The sequence below is a fragment of the Paralichthys olivaceus genome, chromosome 4 (genome assembly GCF_024713975.1).
Source record: "Paralichthys olivaceus isolate ysfri-2021 chromosome 4, ASM2471397v2, whole genome shotgun sequence".
NCBI lineage: Eukaryota > Metazoa > Chordata > Actinopteri > Pleuronectiformes > Paralichthyidae > Paralichthys > Paralichthys olivaceus.
In genome coordinates this window covers 2,765,426-2,784,931 of record NC_091096.1, presented here as the reverse complement: position 1 = coordinate 2,784,931, position 19,506 = coordinate 2,765,426, and the positions used below count along the sequence as shown (strand labels likewise).

At 44.5% G+C, this 19,506-nt stretch overlaps 1 protein-coding gene across 8 annotated transcripts in view; it reads right to left on the bottom strand.

Moving 5' to 3' along the window:
* LOC109640300 (ral guanine nucleotide dissociation stimulator) overlaps window positions 1–19,506 on the bottom strand; it is a 37,565-nt gene that overhangs the window by 2,831 nt on the left and 15,228 nt on the right. For 6 of the 8 annotated variants that reach the window (XM_069523340.1, XM_020104206.2, XM_069523338.1 and 3 more), the window contains 16 exons: window positions 7,764–8,068; window positions 6,953–7,027; window positions 5,851–6,044; window positions 5,318–5,442; window positions 4,644–4,859; window positions 4,419–4,522; window positions 4,212–4,296; window positions 2,469–2,546; window positions 2,141–2,227; window positions 2,027–2,059; window positions 1,774–1,895; window positions 1,455–1,550; window positions 1,146–1,350; window positions 933–1,007; window positions 531–797; window positions 96–210 (listed from right to left, as the gene is read on the bottom strand). In XM_069523340.1, the coding sequence (XP_069379441.1) occupies window positions 96–210; window positions 531–797; window positions 933–1,007; window positions 1,146–1,350; window positions 1,455–1,550; window positions 1,774–1,895; window positions 2,027–2,059; window positions 2,141–2,227; window positions 2,469–2,546; window positions 4,212–4,296; window positions 4,419–4,522; window positions 4,644–4,859; window positions 5,318–5,442; window positions 5,851–6,044; window positions 6,953–7,027; window positions 7,764–8,068 (2,182 nt within the window). The remainder of the gene's footprint in view (window positions 1–95; window positions 211–530; window positions 798–932; window positions 1,008–1,145; window positions 1,351–1,454; window positions 1,551–1,773; window positions 1,896–2,026; window positions 2,060–2,140; window positions 2,228–2,468; window positions 2,547–4,211; window positions 4,297–4,418; window positions 4,523–4,643; window positions 4,860–5,317; window positions 5,443–5,850; window positions 6,045–6,952; window positions 7,028–7,763; window positions 8,069–19,506) is intronic. The other 2 variants (XM_069523339.1, XM_069523337.1) reach the window with 1 other exon arrangement.

The window sequence follows — 19,506 nt, the reverse complement described above, 5'->3', positions numbered from 1 at the left end:
ACGAGACGAGAGAGAGAGAGAGAGTCAACTAAAACTAATCGACGATAAAGAACCCAAACCTGAAACACGCGGCTCTGTCGAGACGCTGTGTTTACCTTTGTCCTCAGAGATTTTCTGCATCAGCTCGTAGTCCTCGGACTTCTCTCGCTCCAGGTTGTGTTTGATCATGGCCTTCCTGATGACGGCCGGAGTCTTGTCTTGACTCGTGACCTGAAACAAAACGACCACAGACATTAAAACTACATCTGTTCCACAACGCGAAATATTTTTTACCACGATTAGAAAAACTGCAGAAAAAACAAGAAGCATTAAAATTCAAACTCTTGCTTCCTAAAAACTAAAATCTCACAAATGTGAAATGTCCTGATGTTTGCGAGTCAACGATGTCACTGATACTTTCTAGATTTATAGTTTATTCAAATAAAGAAACAGTTTTAATTTGTTTGTGAAACAGAAAAACAAACGACAAGAAGTAAAAATGAAACAAAAATGGAAGTGAACGATCTGATGTCACTGCAGCGTGAACTCACCAGGATGCTCTTGTACAAGTTTCCGTTCTCCACGTCCAGACTGACCCTGATGATGCAGCAGTCGTCGACCTGCTGGTTGTACAGCGGCAACGACAGAGTCGAGTAGTTGGACACGGCCGACACCGAGCGCTTGTGTGAGCGGGACGCCGACAGCGGGGTGGAGGAGGAGACGGAGGAGGAGGAGGCGCTGCTGGAGCCGGAGGCCGAGCCGGAGCTGGATCCCATCCCGGAGGTGTCCAGAGACGACAGAGACGTACACTCCCAGAACTGAGGGTGAGGATAGAGCATCGCAGTGCATTGTGGGTGTTTAATACACATTACAGTGACGACATCAGTCTACACTCAACACGTGTCTATTTGATAAAAAATGCAAAAAGTGTAACTTTAAAAAAAAAAAGTTACCGTTGACGTTGTATCTGCTGCCGGAGCTTCTCTCCCCAGAGCAGAGACGGTGAGTTTCACTGACGGAGTCGACGTCTGGAGAAGAAACAACGAAACAGAAATCATCAACAAACAGTTGCAGCTGATTTTTCTCCTCTTGTGGAAAACACACACACACACACACACACATCTGATACACAACACACAAGCTTTACTCAGCTTTCCTCCGCTCACCTTCCTCTCGTGTCCTTCAGGGGAGTCGGACAAGAAGCTGGCGTTCACGTCCTCCAGGTCTGATCCACTGGAGCTGACGGAGGTGACGCTGAGGGCGTCGCCGCTGTCGCCCCCGCCCCCTTGGTACGGTCTGTAGTGTGACTGGTCGAAGGACTTGGAGTGAGAGCCCGCGCCGCCGCTGCAGCCGGCCTCGGTCAACTGACGACTGAAGACGAGATGACAACAGGAGGAAGAGTCATATTTTTTTATTTCCAGATTTATCTGGCTGCGTGTTCTGTGTGTTCACTTCTGACCGGCAGCGTCACTTACTCGCTCCAGCGCTTCATGATTCCTCCGTTCTTCTTGGCCCTGAGCGTGTTGCTGGCCGACTCCGACAGAGGCTCGATCTCACAGGACAGGTTGTAGCTGCGGGAAACAGGAAGTCAGGACGGTGACTGTGTTCATTTGTTTTCACACTGTGTATTTCATTTTCTATCACGGGAACATTGGTTTCACTTTTACTGATCTTTCTATTTCTATTTTCTCGTTTGCAGCTGTGACACTGGAAATACCCCCCCCCCCCCCCCCTGTAGACAGAGAAGTGACACCAGCTGTCGGCTTCATGCACAGTGTGAGCGGACTGACTGACCTCTCTGCCTCGCTGAGTTTCTCCACGCATGCGAACCACTCTCTGAAGTGGCTGTCCTGAGTGAAGCTGTAGTTGTTGGAGGCCAACTGAAGCAGCTTGATCTGAGCGATCACCTCGAACTCCTGCAGACAAGGAGCAGAGCAGGAGACAGGGAGGAGCAGGGATTAGGAATTTTACAATGTAAAAAAACCTCTGATCTCTGTCCTGCTTGGTTTGTTAGATCACGAAACCCAAAGTAGAAGGTTTACTTTACCTTTCGTCTCTTCTCGAAGTTGATGAGACCACCCTGGGAAAAGAGACAAAAACATGAGCAGGTGATAAAAACACGTTGTGACAGCGTCAGCTTGGTGCTGAACAGGAGTCTGACCTCAGTGTAGTCCTTCATGGCAGTGTCCATCATCACCAGGTCCGTCAGGAAGGTCCCCAGGTACGGAATCGTCCCCTGCATCACCCCCTGTTCACAGAGACACAGTCGAGTTTTAGACGCAGAGAAACGAATGAAATTTAAACTTAAAGAAAACATCACACATATGTAGACAAATATCCAGTTTTTGCATGATTTGAACAAACTGCAGGGGCTTCCTCTGCCACCAGGTGACGCCGTTGGTACAAAACGCTCTCTCTGTTCAGGTGATTGGTGGATAAAGTTTTTATCTGTTTCCAATTAAACCTGTGTTTCCGTGCAGACGACTCACCAGGTCTCTCTGCTGCTGGTGCCTCCTCTGAGCTCGTTTGGGGTTAATCTCCAACGTTGCAAACTTAGAAGTGCCCTCCTAGAAAAACAGTAACAGACATCAGACGTCAACTGTCACAGAAAGTTTCCACTAATTCACCTACAAAGTTTGATTACCTGCAAACACAGACAACAACTCTATCATTCCTATCGTCACACTTCTTAGATTAAAACCATTTTAATAAAACATCTGTCCAACTCTCGGGTGTGTGAAGTATTTTCTGTTATTACGAAGCAGGAACATGAACCAACGTGTCTGTGTTTTCACGCCGACGCTTCTTCAAAACACTTTTGCTTTGTTGCTTAAGTTCAGGAGGGAAGAACGTAACCTCCGAGAAAAAAGTGGAGAAAATCCCCCCTGAGCGTTTCCAGGCACATTCCTCAGCGTGATGTAAGAGAGGCCTCCCGCAGCCCCGAGCTCCTCGAGCTGCCTGAGTCCGGCAACCACCGCCTGCTGACCCGAGCAGATAGAGCGAGAGACAGAGGTGACGCCCTAGGTTTTACAGATCCCTGCTGTTATCTACACCTGCCAGAAGGTTCCCTCCCTGTGACGTCAGCAGGGATTCCCCTCTGAGGAAACCCGCGGGCGTTACATCAGCGAGCGTAATTACACATTCACCATCTTCGGTCTTCACCTGGACTCACATATTTATCTTCAGGGCAGAAAGCTTCAACTGTTTCCAGTCGTTTTTTTTAAGGATCATTTTCAAATATTTTATATATTTTTCAATAAGAAACAAGTAAAAAAAAAAAAAAGACTAGTTTATCATATATTACTAAAAACTTCAGTGAGCAGCTGTTTCAGGTTATCACTGAGAAGAAAGAATATATTTGTGACCCACTTTAAATACACAGGAACCAGCGGCTTCAGGCTGCGTCACAGATGAAGTGCAGACATCAGAAAGGTTTTTTATTTTTGGTTGTGACAACTCTTCTGTTTTCTACGGGTGATAATCAGGCTCTCCATTTTCCACAGATGCTTTTTCCCGACATGAACTCCACAGAAAAAGTTTCTGTGGAGCTAATGTAGATTCTGCATCTCATCTTCTTAACCTGACTTCAACTCCAGCTGCAAAACACTCCGGAGGTGTCGACACCTCTTCGCATTAAACTCGCGCATAAATCGCAATAATGATGACAGCGATCTGTCGGCTGCAGGGAGCCCGCCCAGGACATCATGAGCGATACGTGGACGCTGCGATCCGGAGGAACAGGCTACACAGTGTTCTGCCCTGAAGGATGTTCCTCTGGACGTTCCTCTGCAGCTGTTGTGAGTCTGACACAAGGAAGTCCGCTGATGGGACGGGTCACTGAGCCGCTGCCATCTGTTCAGGAGTTATATAACTCGTACAGATTGATTGATTGGTTTTATTAAATAGCATCCGGTCAGAAAACTACTTCATCCGATCGTCTCTCTGACCGTTTTTTTTTTCTTTTTGTGAAACTCATCGTCGATCTTATTATTTAATCATTGTTCAGGGTCACAGAGGAAGCTTATGTCTCAAAAACTGATCTGTACACTTTCTTATTGGAGGCTGCTCAAGAATAATATTATTCTATCCGTGTGAGCACGACTGTGAGGGGGGGGGGGCTCCTGCGGCTGCACGTCCAGATTTGAAATCTGTAAAAACTCATCGCTCGAGCAAAACCTTCATCAGACTGTGGATGAAGAGTTTATAATTTCTGTGGTTTTGGTTTGACTCACCTTCACCAGCAGCTCTCGGCTGAGGGAGTAGTTGTTGTCATCTGAGAAGATCTCGGACAGCTCGCGGAAGGTGCGGAAGCTTTCTCTGTGGACGGACACGGAGAGACGTGCACGAAGAACATGAAAGTTTGCACCGCGATAGAAAAGATATTTTTATTTCTTTAAAGCAACGAAGTGAGATTTACAGAGGAGAGACTGAAAACCTACCGTGACACTTCCTCCCAGGTCCTCTTCAGGCGGTGGATGGCGTTGCACTGCAGGGCGGAGAGGATGGCACGCAACGACGAGAAGTTCTTCAGGATCCGACACTCCTGAACACATCACGAACGATAAACAGAACCATGTTTATGTTTCACGTCGACGCTCGCGACTGTATTTGTTGACTTACATTTCGTCAAATCATTTTAAAGTCAACAGTCAGCGGCTGCTCACCCGAGCCACGTCTATCCAGCGCTCCAGCAGCCGCGCTCTCTGGTTGGGCTTCAGCGTCGGGTTGCTCAGGCAGGTGGTGATGACGCAGTTAGTGACGGAGTTGAACTGGGCCACGGTGGCTCTGATGGTGGGAGCCAGGTGCTCCTTCCCCTTCTTATCCCGCTGAGACCAGATGCCGCCCAGACAGTGGTAGGGCACCACCTTCTTAAACAGGTCCTGATGTGAGATGTTCATAAAACACGATGAGAATAATCAGTGTTTGATCCATTTTAAAGAACAGAAGTCAGTTTATCAGTGAGTTTAAATCATTTGACTGCGGCTCTGAATTATCTTTGAGTGAATTGGAAGGTTTTAAAAGATGGAGACTGAAACAATTGGTCGATTCATCAATTAGTCAAAAGAAAAATAATAAGATTCAAAGGATTCTGCCGGAATATCTTTGAGTTTAAGATGAAAACACATTTCACCTTGAGCTTTAGAAAAATCTTTAACAATTTTCTGACATTTTATGAACAAAATAAATTAATAAAAATATAACATTCAAATTAATTCAGACACAAAAACAATAGAACCTAAGTCACAGAATCTAAAACATTTTTTGTGGATATGAACTGAAAACTGATGGGAGTCATCAGGGGCTGGAGACTAGGGGACTGAATCAATGGAAGCCTCACCGCGTCCATTAACGTGAACTGCTCCGCGACCATGATGGGGTCGAACGAAAGGAAACTAAAAGCAGGAAGCTCGTCCTCGAAGCCGCTCTCTTCCTGCGTAGCGAAAGGGCAGCCGATGTGTTCCCCTGAAGAGGTAGAAAAAAAAAAAACAGAACATCTTTTATCACGACACCGTCTCAACCTGAGCTCAAACTCAACACAGCTCCTGCTCTTCTTCTCTTTCACCACGTCATCCTCTCTGTGACCTCGGTGTTTGTTTTTCTCTCCGAGCTCAGTCTGATGTGTGCTGATGGGAACTGTCAACATGTTCTTATCACTGGTACAACCAAGCTGTTATTCAATAAGTGTTAGAGCATGTGACCTGACGCTGTGTTTACACTTCATGTGCTGTTTCTGTCCTTTTTTCCCCACTTTTCTCAACACGATAAATCAAATCTAGGGCTTGTTTCTCTTCGGTACATCGTTTAAAGTCAACCACAGGTTCTGGATTCCCTGCCCTGGTGTCCCTGTCCTCTCCTGCCCTGCCTTCATACCATCAGGATCAGGCTCACACTGCTGTCGGCGGTGGAAGTGGGCCACCAGGTTGCGGGCGCGACGCTCCAGGTCCGAGCCGGGGAAGTGGTGGTGAAGGTACGACAGCAGCTGGTGCAGGCAGTCGTAGTTGGGAGGAGTCCAGAAGTCCTCGGAGTACTGGTCCAGCCACGCGCCCAGGATGGACGAGACAGTGCTGCAACACACGGACGCAAAGTTAGAAATACAGAAACTGAAAGACGGAATGACGTAAATTGTAAAATAAATATGGAATATAAGTGTGAGGCAACATTCTAGGCTGATGTTAGAGTCGTCACTGCTGAATAAATTCTTTGAGAGAGAAAAAGCGAAACTTATTATTGACGAGAGTAGAATCCTTACAAATACAGGGTTTCTGCAGAGTTCTAATCAAAGCTTTATAAAATCATTTCATGCTCTCAGTGATTCCACCAAACTCTAACTGAACCTCAGAGCTCAGCTGCAACTGCTCCCACACGACAAACTAAACATGGAGGAGCAGCTTTGGTTCCAAACTTCTCCTACTTATCCTGTGTTTGTGTCTCTGCTCTTAACTTTGTAATGTCCCTGTTTTTTAATTTGTCTTTAGACATTTGTGTCACAGATTAGTTCTTCTCTTCAGATTTCCTCTTCAATCAATCGTCTGTCTTTATTTAACATCTTCTCCTCCCCCCACATGCATGGTTTAATTTTTGGGGAATACAATCGCTGAGTTTCGAGAGTCTGACCACAAATTTATATTTAAAATACAATAATAAATTATTATTTTTTAAACATGTCCTCCTGAACAGATGCTAACAAAGCTTACGACCTGTTTTAGTAAAACTGAAACTGCTCTCCTCCGTGTGATTCATGACGTTTTTATCAGTTAGTGAACTGCGTTTCATCAAACCCAAGCAGAAAACGGCCTGACAGGTGTCTCGGAAAGAAAAATAACCCGCTGCAACTTTAAACTCTGCTGATATCCCTTTAACCTGCAGAGGGGAGGAGAGGGAGGAGAGGGAGGAGAGGGAGGAGGCTCTGCACTGTGAATGTTCTTGCTGATTGATGTTGGCAGCTCGACACTGAAGGTCGCAGCACACTCACTTTCTCAGCTCTGTGCAGTCGTCCTGGGAGACTCTGTGTGCTGTGGCTGCAGGCACGTTTTGGAGCTTGGCATACCTAAAGAGAAGAAACACAAGATCACATGGTTAAATAAAATAGAGAAAAATAAAGAAACCTGTGCTCAGACACATTTATACGTTATATAGACACAGACAAACCTAGTCTAACGTCAGGGTTCTGTGATTTTGGTTTCCTGTTTTCACAACATCTTTATTACCGTTACTGTTAATCTCATTTAGGAGTCATGTGTTGTTTATTACCTCGACAAGGAACTCATGTTTTCATCTGTCTATCTGCCTGTCTTTCTGTTTGTCTGTCTGTGTGCCTGTCTTTCTGTTTGTCTGTCTGTCTTTCTGTTTGTCTGTCTGTGTGCCTGTCTTTCTGTTTGTCTGTCTGTGTGCCTGTCTTTCTCTTCGTCTCTCTGTCTTTCTGTTTGTCTGTCTGTGTGCCTGTCTTTCTGCAGGATTCTCTGAAATGCTGTGAAAGCGAGTGGCATGACTCAAGGAAGATTATGGAGCTGATGCGAATGAACCGGCTGATCCAGGAATTGTGTTTCACTGTGTTTAACGTGGTGATATAAAGTATTAGCCTTGGCGGAGGTATGCACTCTCCCAGCGTCCTGCTACTTTAATTTAATCTAGATTCAGTTATGATTCATGGGAAGTTTCCCCGAGTCTAAACATATTCTTTTCATTCCTGTGCTCGCTCTTTCCTTCTGGAGAAACTGTTTATTTCTTCTTCCTTTGCTAACGTTTATCACCCGGGTCCAGAGCCAGGTGAGTCGACGCTTTACCTGTTGAGCAGGAGATCCAGCACCTGCTTGGTGGTGGCGAAGGAGCGGTAGGTGCAGAGGAAGATGGTGACGTAGGTGGAGTCTTTGCCCCTGAACGCCGACACCATGTACTCCACCAGCCTCTCCAGCGTGCCGGCCTTGATGGTCCGCACCTTGCAGGTCTCGTAGAGGCTCAGGGCCGAGTCCGTGTCCACGCCCAGCCATCGTTGCCCCTTGCTGGCTGACTGGTGAAGCTGCACCTTCCTCAGCGTGATGGTGAAGATGGCGTCGTCCTCGGCCTCCTCACCGATCTCCTGCGTCGAGCTCTAAAAGGCAGAGGGGACAATCGGTGAGACATTTAATTCTATATTCTACATGACCAAGCGTTAACGGTCGAAAACAAAGTATTCGACTCCTCCTGGTGGAAGCGTCTTTTTAAATATCAGTGTGGAGCAGATTAGAGGGAGTTGAAGACTGAGGGAGATGTTACTGCACAGAACATAAAGTTAAACACCTCTTTTGGGGGCAAAACCCTTTAATTATGACCTTGCTCTCTTCTCTTCGCTCCGACTGAGTCATACTTTGTAAAACATGCACATGGTCGTGCACGGACGAACAATAGCTTCTTGCTGAACAGAGCTCACTGGATAAACTGCCACTACAATGCAGGCTGCAGCCTGTTTGTACCCAAACATGGACTCAACCCAAGCGGCTTGTTGCATGAGCGGGAGCCCTGTCGGCTGCCGGGTGTCTCCATCGCTGCATTTTGTTGTTGTTGTCTCTTGAATGATGCAAAACAAAGATGCAGAAAACCACAAAGCACCACAGTGATGATGACCGAGCAGAATAAAAGTCACGTTCACATTCATCGTGTGTGCATCCTCTAGCATCCCTGCTGAATACGGCACAACTGAAACAACTCAATGGATTAAAAGTTTAAATACAACTGAAAAATCTCATTCTGAAGGTTTAAAGAGTAATAAAGAATTGTTTCCTTCGAAGGACGGAGCTCGACCTGAGACACCGAGTGGGACTTCAGTCCCTTCAGTCTGGTTGCAACACTGTGATCAGTGTTTTGAGAAGAAGATTCTTGCATTTGGAACAAGTACGAAGACATAACAAATATTATTTCTTGTTATAGGAAACTCGATTTGCAAACTCTGCACAAGAGACTGAATGAACACCAACAACAAGTGTGTGTGTGTGTGTGTGTGTGTGTGTGTGTGTGTGTGTGTGAACACCAGAATAAAACTGACCACAGCATAAATGCAGAAGTCTGCACCACAATATGTTTATGGTTTATTGTAATTTCTGATGTTTTCATCATTTGAACTGTGTTGTATTTCTAATAAATCCAGAATAAAGAGCCTCTGTCTCTGTTGATACTAAAGCTTTGATAATAACCTGATCACAGTTTGATGCAAACATTTCATGCAACTCAGCAGCGTCGCTTTTCGGTCGTAAATAACTTGCTCTGTGACACAGGAGAAAAGTTCATCACACAACAGCATGTGCTTCCACTCAGCAGTTTGTGTCACTGCAGAGAAATAGACTGTGACACTGAGCGCTGAAGCCGCCCGACACGTCGAACCTAAATAGCAGAGCTGCAGCGGCGTGAATCATGGAGGGAGTGCAGGCCTTGGCGGAGGAATGGCATGTAATCTGCCGTGCCACAGTCATCTGTCACGGCCCCTTGTTGTGTGTCCTGGGAGCGTTAGTCATCAGAGTCAGTTTCAAAGGCTCAGTGTGACTCGGGATCTGCTCGCTTACATTAAGTCTACTCTGTTGTGTTCTTGTTACCGTGGAAACAAGCTGCGACGAGGCAGTGGATGTGGAAGACGGGCGTGATGAGAAGTAACATCATCTACAGCAGCTGCTCGTGAGCTTGTGTTTTAGGTTTTATGATGAAAAAGTTAAAAGATATGAAGTGAAACCTGAGAGAGGTTCAGACAAAAGAACAAAGAGAAAAGAGGACACAAGGTTCATGGTCACATTTCAAAAGAGCTGGGACACAAAGATTGAGCAGAACAATGATAAACAAAGAAATAGTGATAAAGTTATATCCAATCACACAAACCTAATTTTTTAGCTCAGGCAACAAAGTCCATCAAGTTTTCTACAGTTTCTAAAACATGATAAATGTGTTTACTTCACATTTCTGCATTCTGCACGTGAGTGACTCACAATAAACTCTTCAGTCGCAGCAGATGAGGTGATATTGGGCAGATTCAGACATAGATAATCTGGCACGCTCACATCTCCATGATAATGATATAATCATCATCTACAGCATTCGTAAATAAGATCACAATCTCAACAGCCAACAAGAAGAAACTCTGAGACTCAGAAGAGACTATCAATGACAACTCTCCAGCAGAGATCCTGACAGAGTGTGTGTTACAGAGGGAGGGAGGGTGTGACAGATAAATGGGGAGAGAGGAGACAAACTCCTGGACTGTTGTAAATCATGCACAATAAAATGGCTGAGGCGCAGCTGCAGCTGCCTTGACAGCAGGAGAGCTGCTTATCAGCCAAACCACAGAGGCCTCGACGCTGCTATCACTTCAACGAACAAATAAATAAAAAATCAGCAGCGCTCAAGGGCAGCGCCTCGCTTCATCCGCAGAGTCAATTCTCACCATAATGCCTCTATTCATCCCTGTTCCAGCGAGGATGAGCGTTGCCATGATAACCACGCTCCCCTTACTACTTCAACAGAACACACAGCGCAGGGTTCAGTGTCACCTCATGACGACTGAAACAGGTAAACAAACCAAACACGTAAAAACCCGAGCGCTCTTAACGCTGAAACATCGAAACATCAAGTGGCCACGAGGAGAGACGCGTGAGGACACGAGGTAAAGAGCAAACATTTGCTTTGTAACCAGTCAGGAAGTAGCTGAGTGTGTTTTCTAACCACTTCAATGAGAGAAAAAAGAAGCTGCAGCTTCAGACCACAGGTTGAACTTATGTGACAGCTGCTCTCGAGGGACTTTTTCTAAATGTTAGTTTGGGAAACCACCTGATTTACATAAAGTTTCTGAAGGGAATGAGATGACACCTCTTTTTTTTCAAACTACTCTAGATGATTAAAAAAAAATTATAAACTGCCGTCAACAGCGTCCTGGACATGTTCTGGTTAAAATAAACTTAAGCAAACAAATAAAATTAAATAAATAGGAAATATTATGGAAATCTGGTAAGGAACCTCACCCCCTCTGTTTTCTTTTTAATTTAGGTTTGGATCACATTCCTTCATCCTGACTCAGCGACCAGATCTGCACCATACTGGTTACAAACAGACAGGAAGTGGCTGAACAGTAATTCAGCAGCTGAAAATATTTTCCAGGCAGATATGAAACAAACACTTGAAATATACTAGATTGTTACTCAGTAGAGCTCAAGATCCAACAGTCGCTTATATTCAATCAAGATTTCACACACCCATAAATGTCACTATGCTATTTTTTGCATTATTGTTTGAGAAATTCACAAAAGCTGCTTTCTGTCACGCACTGCATTTTTCCAGAGGGTTGAGGTTAAGTCTAAAGTTGCTCTGGGGATTTTCCGGAAGTTTTCCTGCCAGCTTCCTAGAAAATCCAACAGGGAAAATGTCCAGAATATTCACAGCAAGCGAGTAGGATGAAGTTTCTAACACGTGACAGACGTGGAACCAGAGGAATGAACAAATATCTCAGGATGAAAAAGAGGAGCTGTACACGTAGGAGATGCAGAAGAAGAAGTCCACTTCAAGTTTCGAGAGCTTTTCTTGCCGGTGTAAACAAAAATACTGATTTCCACAGCGGAACTTATAATCCTGGATATAAAGAAGCTAAGGGGCAAAGTTCCTCATTCAATACAGAGGCTCTTGTAGCTTTGAGGCGTTTGACCCCACGTCCCAAACTCCACTGTTACCGTCTCTGTGCTCACATTAACTTCACCATGAGGCTGATGTTACTCAAAGACCCATGTGACCATCAAACAGCATCACAGTCGTCCATCTCTTCATTTAACGGCTGCTGTCCTGAACCAATTGGTCAATGTCTTGGCGGAGAAACATTATTTGCAGAGAAAATGTAAATATTTCTTTTATCCAGAAGAGTGTTGGTTTTAACCATAGGGCAAATTAAATACTGACGTCTGAGTAACTAGATCATTATTGTCTAAACATCATGAACATGTAGTTTTATTCGGTCCAGCTGCTGCAGCGAGCAGAGTGCGTCAGAACCAACCAACACTGATCAACAGTGAATTTCAATTTAAAGATTCAAATTTAAAGAGGATTTAATTGCACCCATAGACTATTTATAAAGATGGACGACATGACAGCTCCCCTAGTGGCTGGCTGCAGTAATGTTCATAAACCTCACCTCCTCCATGTTAACAATCAAAGCCTCAAAAGATGCTTTCTGTAATTCCTCCTGAATCCTGCAGCATCATATTGCTGCTGTTTAAATCCAACAAGTTTAACTCTGCAGTTGATAATCCCTTCTTTGTTTCTTTGCTCGTTGTGTGAGTTTTTGAATAAGATCTGTAAAATAAGGGAAAAACCCGGCAGGGTCCACAGAAATGTCTGGCATCCACAATCTGCCTCCTCCACACTCGCTCCAACACTTATCAGATCTACGGTCACCTACGCCGTCCTGAGTGTGAATGACCACGGACGTTCATGTGGGCTGGAGGAATGTGAGGCGAAGAGAAGCGTCAGCAGCGAGAGATGAGGCAGAGAACAGGAAATACGTTTACAGGGAGAAAGGGAAAATGAAGTCACATGAGCGTTAGTGGATAAGGGTTTGTTCTACCACTGGATGAATGAATTTACTGTTTTATGGTTTTTATTAGTCGTCATTTAATGACTGTTAATAATAAACTAAGGAACGGACATGGTGCTATTTTCTCTTGTAACACAGTGAACTTTCTAAAAAAAAAAAAAAACAACAGAAATCTTGTCTTCTCCAGTTTGGAAAATTGTTTACATGACCCAGTTCTACATTTAAATCCCTGTAATCAACCCCGACCTTTCCTGGTATTAAACCACAGCGGATTCAAATGCCTCAAACTAACCCTGATAGAAACGAATCAGGACAAATGATGTTTCTTCAAGTCTGTGACTCCTCTTCCCCACAGAAAACACAGACGCTCCTGAAGTGATCCGGCCGATACTTTTGCACAACATCACATCACGATTCCACACATTCCACAGAATGCACCCTCAGTGGCCCCCTGACAAAACCAGGTAAAGTGAGAAGCGGAGGTCAACATCTGGACGGTTACACATTCTGAAAGCAGTTGACGGATCACGACAGAGTGGGCTCGCTGAAAGTTGAACCACGAGGCTCATGTGTGAACTGGGATGGATGTTGACAACAAAACATTTGGACAATATCTGAACTGCTTGTCTTTGTTTTGTTATTATTACTGATAAGGATGATGGATCAATCTAGTAAAATCCCCAAGTTGCAATAAAGTGAAAATATCCTTCATTGCTTGGGGGAGTGAGACCGAGAGCTCAGGACTCCCCCCCCCCACCCAGTGTGTTGGCTCAACTGCTCAGAGACACAATCACCATTCTTCGTGTGTAATTAAAAAATGTTTATCTCTCACAATAAAACCTCCCGTGTTCATATCTGATGGTTTACAGTCTCTGTAAACAGCCACCTGGCACAGGAACTCACTAAAACAAACACACACCACGACTAAAGTAAAGCCTGACTTGCTGCCAAATCCCCTCAAGGCCAAACAGAGCTGTGGGCGCATGTTCGGAGGCGTCTGCCAAATTATGACGGTCATCGACAGAAAACACACCTGCTTCGAAAGCGGCCGTCCTAAATGAGCCCACTGAAAGCCCCTGAGCTCAGTTCTAAATGTAGATCAGCAGGGAAACTCCCAGTGGAAAGAGAAAACGTGCCAGCAAAACAGTCAACAGCTAAACAAAGCCAACAATAGCGAGCATCCATTACAAGCCTGTAGCACAAACCAGCGAGTTCCCCTCACTGACAATGAGCGCTGAAAGCCAGTGAGATCATCTGGATGTGGGGCGAAGGACAGAGGAGGAGGGAAGGGCGTAACTCATGAGGCGTCCTCGTTTTATCTCCCACTGTCACTGGAGCTTTACAAGAGACGGTCCCAAGTCTAAAGGTTATCATCCCTCCTGTTCAAACCCATTGATTGAAACAATCGTTTAATTATTTAACCAAAATACCAAGTCCAAGAATCACCAAAGAAACAAATGTGACTCTCAAAGTGATGAACAGGACAGTGACTGGGTTCATCATCTGGGAACCATGAATGTGTTCCATGAATCTGCCGAGTAAAAGTAAAAAGTAAAAGTGCGGAATTTGACCGGCCAGTGGCGCCGTAGGAAAGATCACAGGATCATCAAAGTCAAGAAGATGCAACCTCTGGGCACCTTGTTAATGTCTGTGTTAAATTTCATTGAAATTCCGAATCCAAGATTTCTTACTGAAAATGAAGCGGTGATGAGACCGACAAGTTCAGTTTATAGTTACATCTGGTTTTGATTCTGCTCTTTTTCCTTTTTTACATAAAAACACAGACTCCTCGTCTTCTACCACAACAACAGTCGTCTCCTGCCTCTGCATCTAAAAGGCTCTGGACCGTTTTCTCCGTCACCATCATGACAAAAGGTCTATTTTTTATCTGTTCCAGCAAAAACTTGACATGATCAGATTTTTCTGTAAAACTAAGTCAGGAGAGCAGCCGCAGGCCAAAGAACGACTGATTAGATGATGAAGATGACCTCAATCTACATTTCCTGCCATCAGATGATTGTATTTTCTATTCGTCTGTAACTTCTGAAATATTTCAAATCTTCCGAGCGAGTTTAATGTCAAGTAAATTCAAAGTGACAGGAGTGAACAGAAAGTCGGAGGAGGTTTGGTTTTTCTCAAGCGCCTTCAAGTCATTTGTAGTTTTTCCTTCTCAGAGTCTCACACAGTTTGATCATATTTTCTTTTTTTTTTTCCCCACTTTCAATCATTGGCACAGCAGAGAAGCATAAAAACTACATTTAAATTCCTGGTTTTAACTTGAGCTGTTTTCAGACGTGTGCTGAGGTCTGGACATTTTCCTGAAATCCTCCACAGGGGCAGTATGAATGCAAATGAGTCAGTTGCTCCGGACATTTTCTGGAACCTTTCCTGCGAGTCCACTAGTGAAATGTCCAAGTGAGTCCATGTGAGAACTCAGCAGGAAAACTTAGATGACACAAGGGAAACTGGTAGAATACAAATATCTATATATTTTAGTGAAACGGGCAGAGGCCGGTGTGGAAGTGGTGTAAATAAAACCTCTGATCTTTCCACAGCACAATTTATATATCGCTTCCTGCCTCCTGCTAATTAATTAAAAAAAAAATGATTTGAATAATAAATCTAATGAAAGAAATCATGAAATGCTCAAACTGAGATTCTGAAGCTTTCAATGTGAGGTTCATTAATCGACACAGTCCAGTCACAGAGGAAGGGTTATGGCTGAAAGCTCCGGAAACGACAAATTAATTATGTGTTAGACGTTTTTTAAGCCAAACTGCTGTTTCCAAAGACAAGAATGAACCTCAGAGGCCAAATCTAATTATCAGTTGGTTGCGGCTTTTGAAATGATTTGCCTCTCTTTGTATTAACTTGCTTTTTCTTTTATATTCTGGAAGACTGATTTAAAAATCATGAAAATGATGAGTCGCTGAAAGTTTTTAATAAATTGACTTCCCTTTCCTTGATGCAGCAAAACCACTGTTTCATAATGAACAGCAGTACAATGACAAAATAGATATTAATATTGTTTGTTTCTTATGTTGAGATCTCCAGCCCCCTGACAGATTCAGATTCAGATTTGAGGTTCATTGAGGCTGCGTGACTCAGAATCTGATTTTATCTCACACATTTGATTCTGTGTGGTTGAAAAAGAAAGAACAGCAGCTTGTTGTTGAAGTTCAGGCTGATCAGAACGTTGATTCAGACACTTGTAGCTGCACCTTTGAGTAGAAGCTTGCGTTGACTTGTCTTGAGAGCTTCTGTGTGTCGGAGCATCCTGGTAACTACAGCACAGCAAACAGAGGCAGGTGATTTAAGAGAACTTGGGAGAGTTGAGTATTTTTCCAGGCGTCGTCGAGGACTTCACATTCCTGCCGCTGTCTGTTTCTGTCGTTCCGTCTGGAGCTGAGAACCGACACTCGGCTTCTCGACGCTTTTTCGAGATGAACTGCAGAAACAAAAGCTCCTCTGTGCCGAGTCCGGCACGTGAAGCTCGGCCAAACTTCCGCCTGTCGTACTTGAATCAATGCTGATGCTGTACGAGGACACATCACAGTTCACCTCCACTCGCACCGCGTGTCCCAGTGTGACTCCCCCTCCCCCACCACCACACACACACCTGTCTCAGACCTGATGATTCCTCATTAGTGTCAACAACAAAAAGCTCATTTTTCCACAGCACGCAGATAAAAATAGATTCAGAGACACTCAGTGGAACCTGCACACCACATAACAACAGAACATATTCATCCACTCTTGGGTTCTTTCCTCTTTCTGCCTGTTTTTTTAACTGCACATGTGATTATTTCTTCCATGTGGTAAAACTACAGTTGCACCGTGTTATTATGTCATTCTGGGACGTCCTGTAAGCTTGGCTGAGTCACAGTTAGCGGCACTGAGGACAAGTAGACCATGATAGAGAGAGAGCTCCAGTTACCGTCTGTTCACTTCATTACTGTTCAGAGCAGAGATATCTTCTAACGGAGCAGAAGGATTCAGGCAGATTCAAACTGTTTTCAGTTCCAGAAGATTCGGTGTCAGGACATTTCCTGGAGTTTGTCTTTTGAATACAGGATGAAGGATGCAGCAGGGGATTGTTCGAGTAAGACTCTTTCACAATAGAGTGCAGCTCGGGCCACAGTATTTTGTCTGAACTCGTCTGAGGCCAATGTTTTACAGTATAAAAACATGGTACATGGTAGCCCGGCCAATGTGAACAAACCCAAACTGAACCTGGTCCGAACACGGCGATCCACTAAACTCAGGTGTCCACACTATGTCCACGTCCTGAAGCAGCTTAAATATTAGTGAACAGGAAAAGAGCTACAGTCAGTCTCAGCGTCGTCTTCTTCGTCGTCTTCTTCGTGTGTGGTGTTGAGATCAGGACTCTGTGGGGGGGGGGGGGACCATTTGTTGAAGGACTCCTTGCTCTTCTGGAGACGGTTCTTTATGACCCTGGCTGTGTGTTTGGGATACTCGCCTCCCTGATGAGATTATACGATGGATAAGAATCTAAATATCTTAAGTGTCTCAAACGTTTGCAGAGAAGTCACGGTGAAGCATGAAGGTGAGCAGAAGCCACAGGGACAATCGAAGAATCGTTTGACGTCCTCAGCTCTCGACGCAAACTGATTTCTGACCCAACGAGCTGTTCTCTGTTTGAACGACTTATTGTTTGAGGCCTCCTGAGACAGTCTCAATGAGCAGCAGTCTATTCTTTGCTCAGCAGTGTTTTCTGCAGGTCTGGCCCCTAATCCCGCTGGTTTGTGACTGGACTGCCACGTAAAGAGCTCTCACAACTCCGCTCCCATTCTCAGCCTGAACCTGCTGTTTTGTAAACAGTTTATTCCCTGACGGCAGTTTTCTACATCAATGTCAGTGCTGTGAACTTGGCTCCCATTAGTGTGATTACAGCGGGAGTACTTAGTTACATAAAATCCAACAAAACGATCAGTATGAAGGCTCAATCGCATGTTATTCAAACAGCTCAGTTACACACCACACACTCTTTACCATCACACCCAACTGCAATCAATAAATTAATCAATGAATCAGTTTAAGACTCAAACTTGAACCGACAGAAGTGAGCTGTAAACTGTGTTGGATCAACTGATCAGACCTCAATATTTGATCTCTCAGCGTTCAATACACTGAAAACTTTGTTTTTGTCTTCTTAAAGTTTGATCTTCGATCCAACAGGTTCAGATTTCATTAAAAAGGATTCACGTGCAGGTTTCAGCACCGACTCACTTCAGATGTTTCGTCGTGTAAAACACTAAAAGAAACAAGTGTTGAAAGTAAACGCTGAATTAACTGGAGCAGCTGAGGATCGTTTTTCTTTCACAAGTCGAAACAACTCGTAACTTGACCTCTGTTTCAAAGACATCTGATCCTCTCGGCTTCAGGATGTGATACAGTACGTACAGACTGATCCTGGAGCTGTTAACCCCCTGAACACAGAGCAGACTAATTGTCCGCTGGGGATTGTTGTTTCCTCGATCCTGTTGAGATCGATCTAAAATAAAATCTACAATAGTTAGAACACACTTAGTCTCTGTCGTCAACTTCTGGGCTTTTATTGTTTAGTAAAGTTTATTGACTGACATAACCTTTCAGCTTAGGTTGGGGAGAGTTTAGAGATATTAAGCATTTGAAGATTCTCCAAGAAATGACACGACAGTAAGTACAGATACCAGGTTAGAGTTCAGAGGTCAGCCTGGAGCCAGAGAGATCAACGAATGACTGAACCTGAACCGGTCATCGTCTGTGACGCATGCATACTGTAACCAAACTCAGCATCATATAACGTCCCAGTCGGCCTGTGTGCCGACGGGAAGAAAGGCAGCGATTGTGGAGGAAAGCTCTCAGCCTCTGCAGGAGGGGGATTAGGCATTAGGTAATTGTGTTAGAGGGGAGGATTAGATCACAGCGAAGAGACGAAGCAGAGCAGGTCAGCTGGAGACGAGGGAGAGCGCCGCTGCCTCTCAGGAGTCGGGACGCGCTCAGGCAAACTTAATGGTTTTAATAACAGGCCTGTGATGTCAGTCCAGCTCTGATTGATGACAAACAGAGCAGAGAGTCAAAAAGAGAACATATTATACTGTCCCCCGTCTCTCAAGGACAGAGGACACCAGGTCGTCTCCATGTGGTACCACTTAAGATGGTGTCCTCAACCAATTCTGGGTCTTACATAAGAGCGGTAAATACCCTCCTCTCTCCTTATCTGATCCATGTACAGAATGTAAGCCAAGTAGCACTGGAGAACGTTATGCTTCATCCATACAAATGGGAATTTTTACAGATAACTGTGACACTGCTGCCTCGAGTTACAGGCGCTTGGGTCAGGACGAGGGCGAAACACAGATAAGCTTTAAGTGTGACGGTCTAAGAAAGACGAATATGTGAATTTGGGCTTTTACAGAATGAACTGGGATTGTTGGACCGAATAGATAATCAATGAATGGAGAACTTGATGGATGAATCAATGATTAAAATAGTCGTCACTTTCAGTCCTGCCCAGTAGACGTTAATGCAGCTGGACACTGAGTCCTGTCTTGAAGGAATTTACATAACGTGTGGATTTATGTAGGCTGAGGCAGATTTTCCGCACCGACACGAATGTTTACATGTAAAAGCACTTACACGAGAAAACCCCCGACGAAACTGAAACGTGCGGAATAATCAACCGGCAGAAAATTGATTGTGAACTATTTCAAATGTAGAAGAGAACAATGAGGTTGTTCTGCGTTTATAGCCTTTTTATGATTTGTGAAAAGACAGTATCACTTTTACTTTCACCGTTGCACCACATTGTTCTGCTATGACCAAGATACAGACTGTTCTGTACATTCGGTTTGTTTAAACTCGGTGATATCTGTACTGGGATGGTTTCAGTTGGCGTCTAAAGAGGGGGAGAGAAACACAACCTGAGAAAAAAGCCAAGTCATCCTGGACCAGTTCTCTCGTAGCAACGTTTGGGGAGTGTCACTACA